Source organism: Rhincodon typus, chromosome 14 (assembly GCF_021869965.1).
Source record: "Rhincodon typus isolate 14 chromosome 14, sRhiTyp1.1, whole genome shotgun sequence".
NCBI classification, from domain to species: domain Eukaryota; kingdom Metazoa; phylum Chordata; class Chondrichthyes; order Orectolobiformes; family Rhincodontidae; genus Rhincodon; species Rhincodon typus.
The window spans coordinates 44,928,209-44,938,766 of record NC_063345.1 but is presented as its reverse complement, the minus strand read 5'-3'; the positions used below and the strand labels follow the sequence as shown (position 1 = coordinate 44,938,766).

Below are 10,558 nucleotides of genomic sequence, written 5' to 3'. Positions count from 1 at the left end.
GGTCCTGACCCGAAACGCCAGCTTTCCTGTTCCTCTAATGCTGCCTGGCCTGCTGTGTTCCTCCAGCTCCACACTTTGTTATCTCTGACTCCAGCATCTGCAGTTCTTGCTATCTCTGGATGAGGAATCTAGCTGCAAAGAGATGGGAAGAGAGAAGGAGGCTGCAAGAGATTGTGTGGATGCAACGAGGCAACAAGGGGATAAGGGAAATGTTCAGCAAGGCAGGAGGAGACGAGGATGGGGGGGAAAAGAGGCAGCTATGGGTGTGGGGGGAAGAAGGAGGCTGCTACCGCTATGGGGGAGAGGTTGAAAGATAGTCTGCAAGAGAGGGAGGTTGGGGAGGAAAGGAAGGCTGCAAATGGCGAGAGAGGGAGTGTCCAATGTGGGCAGTTTGGCGACTTAAAGAGGGAGGCTCCAATTATTTGAGGGAGCAGGAGAAGGAATGGGAGGCTGTGATGGAGGAAGGGGCAGTATTTAACGTGTTAATAAAAGCATACTCCAATAACTGATACAAAGAAAATGTGAAATTACTGTGATAATGTTTTTCTTGAAAATGAAGGTGGCATCTCCTAGCTTATTGCTGCAGATGAGAGAAAACTATATATAGTGTTTGTGTGAGCAGTGTCAATTATTAAACTAAACCTGAGATTAAGATCAGAGATGCAGTGGAAGGAGGTACCAACTGCCTGGTTAAAATCTTCCAGCTTTGTTCGCAAATGATTAGCTGCAGCCTGAACATTCTGTGGAGGGTGTGTTTAGAGTGATAGGTTTATGTGTAGAAGTATCAATAAACATCAGTGTTACTTTGAAAAATACTCCTGTTGCTAACTTGTGCTTGTTACTTTGTGCCAATTTAAATACTGCAATGTGTAAGAAGTTAGTACTTGTGTGTTGTGGATTTAAGTTTAATGGATATTTGATGATTATTTAGGATATTGAGGATTTTTTTAAAATACCACATCTGCATGAGTCCAAATACCCGATATGTCAACACATAGTCATGTTTTAATATCCCATATGTATCACCACCTAAATGAATTGCTGCAAATGAAAATATAGCCCCAAAAATCAAAATGTAGTGCTTGAGAAAATTTATTTTGACCCCTGCTTTGTAAGCTCTACTGTTTAAAACCTTTTTACTTTTCAGTACTTTTCGTCTTTCCTACTCTTAGCAAGGCATGTGTCACTGCCTCCTAACAAGCAGGAATCCCAAAAGCCCAATCATGTTCTACATCTTTACCTCCCTGCCCTTCCCATACTACACACATTTCAAAGGGTCATCTTGTCAACCTCCTACCTGTCACTCCCAGCTCTGATCCTTTGGACTGTAATGGCTTGCCCATTACTGTTTCTCTTTTCATCTCCCTGCAGAATCTATGTTCACTTACCAGAAAGGATCTCACAATCCATGAACTGATCATGGAAGAACACGTTGACATCATGGTCTTGAGAGAGACATGGCTGAGGGGCGAGAACCCTCTTCCCACCTTTCCCCTAATTAAGTTTCACCACTTGGCAATACTTTTTACCATTTACCTTGCTCAGATTGCTGTGGTGGTGTAACCTTATCAGAAAATAATATCTTGGTTTGTCTCCTTACTACACTGGCAACTTCTCTTCCTTTTTTAGGATTTCCACCTTGCTGCACTTCTTATAACCTTTGTTCTGTACCACTCATCCAAGTTTCACACCAAGTTTCTTGATGATGTATGTTCTTTGCTTTTCCCCTTTTTGCCTTTGCAGTCAGTGGTTTCTCATCATTAGTGGTTTCAATCTTCATTTCAAATGTTCTTATTCTCTGCTCAGAGTTTACTGCCTTCCTTTGCTTCCTGAATTTCTCTAAATACTCGTATCCATATTCATGGCCATGATCTTGACCTTGCTACTCCCAGAGTAACTGTTACTGACACTAAATCATTTCCTTTATATCTCTGGTCATTTTCTGCAGTTTCTAAGTGACACCCGCTGCCACATCTTTTACTGCTATCCCCGTTAAAAACCCACATCCTGACTCTCTTCTTCTGACTCTCGTCCTATTCTGTCTCTGTCACACCCTGCCCGTACACACCCTAGATCCCATTTCCACTTCTTTAAGTTTAAGGGATGCAAAGTTTAAAGGTCTGTGGTGGATGATTGGTTTAACCATCCAATTGTTAAATCTTACTGGGGTCATGAAGTGTGAATGGATCTGCTCTGAATGAATGACTAAAATTGCCCACTATTCATAAAAAAAAACCAAAGAACTATGGAAGCTGGAAATCAGAAACTGCTGGAAAAACTCAGCAGGTCTGGCAGTACATGTGGAGAGAAAGCAGAATTAAAGATTCGAGACCAGTGACCAAGAAATGTTCGTTCTACTTTCTCTCCAGAGATGCTGCCAGACCTGCTGAGTTTTTCCAGCAATTTCTGAATTTGTTCCCACTATCCAAACTTAGTTAGAGAATTTGGAAGGATTTGACTCATTTAAATTTAATGTTAATGCAGGAAAAGTTAGAGGATTTAAAACCTACTCTAAATTCTAGGAAGCTATTAAACTGAAACTTCAACACCTCTGGCTCTCAAACCCTTAAGCTGACCCCACCCTGCTAGAACTGACACCTTCAACTACTCCCACCGAAACACCCATGCTGGAACCCACCTGCTGACATCCTGTCCACCCCGTCAAGTCCAGCTGGGTCCAGCACCAATGGAACTGATTTTTATTTTTTTTTTCCAGACAGTTACATGGATGGGATAGGTATGGAGGGAAATGGTCTAAATACAAGTAGATGGGACTAGTTTGATTGTGAAAACTGGGCAGCATAGGCAAGTTGGGCTGAAAGGCTTGTTTCCATGCTGTAGACCTCAATGACTCTGTGGACATATTCCGGACAGGCCAGACTTGGAATTTTGGCTGGAAAAATCCCTTGTAGGTAAATGGTTGGATCACAAGCTGTGTTTTCTGGCTACCTGCTTCATCCTTCTACCTGGTACTTGTCTGAGGCTGAACCAACCTATTCAAACCTTAGTGCCCTGTTTCGCCCCCAGATGAGCTTTCTACTACATATTCCTTATAACTACAATTGCCCAATTCCACTTTTCTAACAATGCTCAACTCCATGTCCTTGCCTTTTCTACAGTTTAAATACCCAATTATGACTTTGTTACTTTTAGACTTGGCTATTCCGATACAATCCTAGTTTGCTTCCTTAATTCTACCCTTTGCAAACTGGAGGCCATTTAAAATTCTGCTTTCTATGACCTAACATGTACCAAGTTCTGTTCAACTATCTTTTTCCTTTGCTTCGTAACTGCATTTATTTCCAGCTAGGCAATGACAACATTTTAAAGTTGTTATCCATGTTTGCAAATTCTCCCAGGGCAGCCTCTCTCTCTATTTCTAACACATGCAAGGCATGCTAGCCTCTATGAACATTTCCAATATTAATCATTCCACATTGCTGCCATACTTCAGCTGCCAAGGCCCTAAGCTCTAAGTTCCTTCCTGAAAAGCCTGTTTACGTCTTTCATACTTTAAGCTGCTCCTTGAAGCATATTTGCTTAACCAAGCCATTAGTCAGTTGGCATCTTTCCTTTATGTGGCTTGGTGTGTCACTTTTTTTTTATAAACATTTGAATAACGTGGGTTAGGGTATTTTATTATGCTAAATGTGCTGTATAAAAATAAGTTGTTGTTTGATTTAGGAATTTGAAAGGAAAATTGGCAGGAGAGTCTAGGACAAAGGGTCAAGAACCTGGTCATTCAGGAGTGAAGTTAGAAAACACTGGAGAAATATGGAAGTTTCTTCCACAAAAAAAAGCTGATTGATTGATTAATAATTTTAAATTTGAGAGTGACAGAGTTTTTAATATTGAGGGATAGCAGACCAAAACTAGTAGGTGGTGTTATGATAAAGATCATTGAGTGGGCAAAGCTTTTCTGCTCCATCGACATATCAACTTTTCATTGAAACCTGCTAACTTTGTAGTTTGCAACATTTTCAAAATGGCTAAGACAGTAGATTATAAAGAAATCCTATCAGTATATTAATAGATGAAGTCACTGACATCATGCTGCCTTTTTAAGCAAACAAAAGAATCGGGACAAGGATAAGGAACCATTTATCATCAAGTTTTAATTCACAGTTGTTAAAGTAAATAATTCAAATATTTATGAGAACTTGATTCTCAACTGGCACTAGTGCCAATAAATATGGATCTAAACAAAAGATGCTGCAATGCTGGAAGGATCAGGCTGATTTTTACCCTTCTGTTCCAAACTTTGAATCACAGCCGCACTACTGTGAGCAGGTTAGTGAGAGGAGTCAAGGACCTTTCAAGGTAGAGAGGGAGCAATTGGTGCAACAATTGTTAGGTTGTTCTTTAACACTTCCTAAAAATTTACCAGAACTGAACAAAAACAGGCATAAGCCATTGTCTGCCATTTGATAGCAATGAACGAGATGTATGGCCAAGGCGAATCTGTACAGAACTAAAAATGGAATATTAAATTAATCTCATGAAAAATATGGTTAGGAGCTTTTAGCAGCAAATCTACTTAATATTTTGTAGGAAGAAGAACTTGTACCACTGTTAAGTAAGTTCTGTAGGTGGGAACACCTTTAGGTTACTTTTATCTCCATGATATGGATTCTCATTGATCAGGGGATTTTTATTTTTAAAATTAACTAGCTTTTCAACATTTTTTTTTCTATTCGAACACCAACATCCTTCACAGACAATTTTATACTTACAATTGTAGTAAAAGTTGCAACAAAGCATAGTTTTGGGGATTTTAAACAAAAAAAAAATTCTGCCTTTTTTTGTCAATATACAGGAAATGATTGATGAAGCAGATCGGGATGGAGATGGGGAGGTCAATGAACAAGAGTTCCTTCGAATCATGAAGAAGACCAGTTTGTATTAATACACTGTCTATCACATATTGCTTGTGTTTCTTTCTTTTGCTCTAATACCTGCTTACTGAATAACAGGACAATGAATAAAGGCAACCATAATCTGATGATGTTAATGGAAGAGAAGATTGAATGACTCTCCATTGCATACAAGAGGAGGAAGCTGGTTACTTCAGTAAATTGTGTTTTACCTTCTTTGAGGTAAATTCCATTATTTACAATTATATTTACAGGACTGGGACATAAAAGTGATCTTAAAAAGATGCATCTTATTTTTATTTGTATGGCTGTAAACATGGTACCTTAATTGTCATTTTGCAGAACCACTTTAATTTCTCCACGACTTCAGTCACTATGAAGAAGTCTGTTTGTGTTGTTCAAACCTGTGATCATGTTTAGTATATTTTAAATTTTCAATGAACTGGTCTAGATTTCTAGTTCTGGAGTTTATTTATACAAGACCTATTTAAAGATATCGAGAGCAGCAGGTTGGAATAAAGACAACTCTTATTAGGTGGGAGCTATGCAAGAATTTTATTGTGCATTTCACAAATCAAGTTGGATAAAATTTATTGAGAAGTCATCAACTCTGTCAAAGAATCTTTCGTGGTTGGTACTCGGGCATGTTCCTGTGATACAATTGAATGGCCAAACAATGAGACTAAAAGGATAACTTTAATCCCCAAAATGGATTTGGGTCAGTTGAGAAGTTGAAGTTTGAAAATTTTCAAACACAATCAATTTATCAAGAATCCACCCAGTTCTAATTTTAGTGGCGGCAGGACATTGCAAGGGAAGAAGCTTTTTAGGTGGTTTGTGCCTTTTTTTAAACTGTTTTTGGGGCCCTGGGAACCTTGGCAGATGCAAGGATATCAGCAGAGCAGATTCATAACGTAAACACACTAACAGCACTTTCTGTACTGCCTGGAGGTGTAGGGCAGTTTACACTGAAGCCAAAAAACTTACCTGCTTTAAGCTCCACGTTATTAATTCACTCCAGTATCTATACACTCTCCACTCAGCTTCAACACCCTTCTACACACGCACACGTGCCCAATAGAAACTAGTACATACAAACCTACTGACCACTACTTCTGCCTCCCTATTCCTAGTGTGGAGTTGACCACCTAGCAACCGCCTAATCCCATCAATTCTGAGAATCCAGAAAATATTGCTTGAAGGGGTTAAAATGGATGGCAGGTGTAGAGGCAGCACGGTGGCTCAGTGGTTAGCACTGCTGCCTCACGGCACCAGGGACCCAGGTTTGATTCCCATCTTGGGCGACTGTCTGTGTGGAGTTTGCACGTTCTCCCTGTGTCTGCCTAGGTTTCCTCCAGGTGCTCTGGTTTCCTCCCACAGTCCAAAGACTTGCAGGCTAGGTGGATTGGCCATGCTAAATTTCTGTGTCCAGGGATGTGTAGATTAGGTGGGTTATAGGGGGATGGATCCGGCTGGGATGCTCTGAAGGTCGGTGTGGACTTGTTGGGCCGAAGGGCCTGTTTCCACATGGTAGGGATTCTAAGATCTCAGATATCCTAAGAAAGGCATTTTTTGCATGCTCCACCATCCACCCTCTCCAGAAATGCCGGACATTAGACTTGGCTATTCAGCTGCCATATGTGTCAATAGGTAGACCTCTGCAACAAATAAGAACTAATCATGTGAATATCAGATTCTGGTTTTGGACAACTGTGGACCTATGTTCCATGTTACAATGTAGAGTTAAGAAACTGTATGGCATTGCTATGCATTTGGTGAATTGGATACCTCCATTCTCTTTGTCATTGTGGACAGTGCACCTGGTGGGGCTGCCAGTACATCACACTGTTGTTACCATGTCAAGCAATCTTGCTTTCATTGCTGGTTCCAGTCTCTATATCTTTGACCTGTGGATGAAAGTTCAGAGGGAACAAGCTCCTCTTAACAGTCTCTGCTATGACCTACTCTAGTTCATTTGTGCCCTGAGAGTTACTAGGTCGTTTGCATTTATATAAGAGGTCTAATTGATGTGCTAGGATCAGCATGAGTAGTCACAATCTGTTTCAGTCCTCTCCTTGGAATTTTCTGCTCTGCTCCTCTGCCAGAAGTTTGTGACCGAAGTGAACGATTCTCAGTAATATGTGCATTCGATGGATATACTGAAGGTGAAAAGCAAGGTATAAGGAGTAGGAATGGCATGCCTTTGAGGAAACTGGCATAATTCATTTCAGGGAGAATGGGTGGAATGAAAAAGATCAGATGGGGTTCTTCGCATTAATAGGGGTGTGCAACTGAAGATGAGAAGGGTTGTGTCAAACTAATTCACTGAACATTGATGGAAGTGATGTAATGAGGAATGCTATGAATGGAGCAGAATTGATGAAAGTTGCAGGGAGTGCGTTGCAGGCTTTGGATAAATATTGCTGCCTGCTGACCTAAGGTTCCATGAAGCAGTGAATCTACAGCTCATCATTGCACTCCAGCTACTGACTTGAGGTGTGACAGGTGACCATCCCTTTCATTGACTTTTACCTTTTTTTTTTTTTTAGAAAGGAATCCTACAAAATTCTGTCTCTTTCAGTGGCACATTGAGCCTTCAAGTACTTGAAATATGTCATACAATTCAGTGTCAATCAACACTGCAGGTACGAAACCTGTTCTTCCTCATTGCTCTTTCTCCCTCCAACTCCAAATGCTTGATTTCCGTTTCTTGGTTGAAATTGGGTCCACAAGTACAGTTTTATCCTAAGCTTCTGTGGATAGTTCCAGTTACAATAATATAATTATGGGAACCCATAATAATTTTGATAACCTTGCTATCATGAAAATTAGTTTCTTTTACCGTTTTTACTTGGGCCATGAATCCCTACAAGTTCTATTCAATCAGGATATATTAACACAGCACCATTTAAAAACAGTCAATGACAATCTCTAAAGACCAAACCTGAGTAAAGCATCGTTAATTCAACTGGAATGCTTTCCAACATCAGAGAAGGGCTTGAAATCGGAGGGTTTGTATGGATGTGAAAACAATTTGGCTATCATGCTGGGAACACAAAGAAATGACTTGCATTTAAAAAGCACTTTACACAACATCACAAAATTCCATAATGTTTTGAAACCAATTAAGTATTTTTGAGGCGTAGTGGCTGTTGGAATTTAGAAATCTAAACCTTTTTAAAGTAAAGTGCATCATTCTAACCAGTCTGGCTTGATGTTATTAATTAATAACAGTCACCTAAACTGTCAATTGTCCAGATTTATCAAATGTATTTTGGGAAATTTTAATTGGAAACATTCAATTTGTATTGAGGTTCATGAAAAGCATCAGTAAATTCCTTATTAATTGATTCATTTCTACATAAGGTTTGAATCCTGTTCTCAACCAATGAGTTTGAATTGTGGAAATTTGTTTTCTTACAAGCTTAGTTTTCATACTTCAAGAGAATCACTACCCAATCCTCAATTAATCTTTTAAGATTCATGAATGACTTTCCTGGTTAGCATGATTATCATGTCTTATTCAATATTCAAATGGAGTAGTTAAGTTAAATGAGTTTTCTATCTCTGGAAATCAGTACCAAAATGTTAGCTGCTGTTTAATCACTGACCCTTTGAAATGAAGTTCCAGTTTGTTGATTTAAATGCAGGTGAAGCTGTGTGATCAAGAAGAATAACAAAAGTGTTATCTGGGCCCTGTTGTGGCACAGTGGTAGTGTCCCTCCCACCGGACCAGGAGGCCAGGGTTCAAGTCTCACCTGTTCTGGAACTGTGTAATAACATCTCTGATCAGGTTGATTAGAAAAATAGGTTAAACTTTTTTTTTTTAGAAAACCAAAAGCATTGTACAACATTGTACTGTTGTTTTGGCGACCACTGCAATCAAACATGCTTTAGAACTGCTTTGCTCCAAGCTAGCTAAGCTTGATATTCAACTCCCACTCCCACACTTATTTTACTTTATGGTAAACATGAATCTAGAAGTTGTGTCTGGTAGAGAATGCCAACTTGTGCACTGTTGTCACAGTTCGGGGAGAGAGATGGAGCATTGTTTGAGGAAACTATTAATCACCGGTCGTCTTATCTTGTTCCACTTGCAGGTTTTTTTTTGTGCAGATTTATATTCCATATACCTACTTAGGTTTTCTGATGGCCTTACCTGTTTTAAAGAACCAAGTGTCTGGTCGAGACCGAGATCTTGAATGTAACATAATGAGTGACATCACCAAAGCAAAATTATTGTGCAATGATACAAAATGTTTTAAAGGGTCATAGTCTGAAGTACATTTCTGCCATTCGATGATGGCAATTCTACAAGAGGCTGAACTATGTTCGAAGCATAAAAACCATAGGAAATTTTCTACTACACCATGATAGCAAATACAGCTTGTCTTAGATGTCATTATGTAATTTGTACATTCCAATTCATTGGACTTTTAAAGATATAGAATCTAGATCTCCAACAGTGCTTTTTATTTTTTCTGAAGGGTCTAGGCCCAAAACTTCAGCTTTCCTGCTCCTTGGCCTGCTGTGTTCATCCAGCTCTACACCTTGTTATCTCAGTGCTTTTTGTTTCCCTTCTCTCCCTACAATATTTTGATGAAAGATTATTATTAAAATTTACAGGCTTTCTGAATTACTGTGACAAAAATATTGTGTAACCTTTATTTAACTTTAAGTAATTTTCATCTTTATATCTTGCATGTTTATGTTTATCTCCTAATAAAAAGACAAGCATTTGCATTCTGCAGCCAAGAGCATTTAATTTGTATGATAGTCATTGGTTTAATTTTAGAGATATCATGAAATTCCTTCAGTGGAGTCTACTACGTTACTTGCTTTATTTCTTCTGTAGATATACTTTGACAGTACAGGGAGTCCCAGAATAAACCTCATTTAACCAAAAATGATGCTTACAGTCATGAGTAATAAGTATTTCAAAGCTAAACAAAAAAAATTACCACACTAATTAATAATCTCTGTACACTTGTCTGATATTTATTTTTAATTAACAAGCATTTACTCTTTGCTATTCTGAGTTCTGAATTATTGTCATGCTAGAAAAGATCTTGGCGTCATAGAGTAATACAGCATAGAAACAGGCCCTTTAACCCAAACTGGTCCATGCTGACCATGGTGCCCACTCAGCTAGTTCCAATTGACCGCTTTTGGTCCATATCACTCTTAAACCCTTCCCATCCATGTACCTATCAACATGTTTTTTAAACGTTGCAATTGTACCTGCCTCAACCGCTTTCTCTGGTAGCTCATTCCATATACACAACACTGAGTGAAGAAGTTGCCCCTCAGGTCATTCTTAAATCTTTTCCCTCTCACCTTAAACCTATGCCCTCTAGTTTTCAATTCCCCATCCCTGGGAAAAAGACTATATGCATTCGACCTATCTATGCCCCTGATGATTTTATATACCTCAATAAGGTCACTCCTCATTCTCCTACGTTCCAAGAAATAAAGTCCTATCCAGGCCGACCTCTCCCTATAACTCTGGCATACTAGTCCTGGCAACATCCTCATAAATCATCTTTGCACACTTTCCAGTTTAACTATGTCTTTCCTGTAACAGGGTGACCAAACTGTACACAATACTACAAGTGCGGCCTCACCAATGACTTATACAACTGTAACATAATGTTCCAACTCCTACATTCAATGCCTTGACTGAT

General features: G+C 39.2%; 1 protein-coding gene across 6 annotated transcripts in view; it reads left to right on the top strand.

Moving 5' to 3' along the window:
- The window catches only part of LOC109917661 (centrin-2), a 33,727-nt gene extending 24,110 nt beyond the window's left edge, over positions 1-9,617 (top strand). For 5 of the 6 annotated variants that reach the window (XM_048604983.1, XM_048604982.1, XM_048604984.1 and 2 more), the window contains one exon: positions 4,817-9,617. In XM_048604983.1, the coding sequence (XP_048460940.1) occupies positions 4,817-4,906 (90 nt within the window). In that variant the 3' untranslated portion in view covers positions 4,907-9,617. The remainder of the gene's footprint in view (positions 1-4,816) is intronic. The other variant, XR_007263619.1, reaches the window with a different exon arrangement.
- The last annotated feature ends 941 nt before the right edge of the window (positions 9,618-10,558 follow it).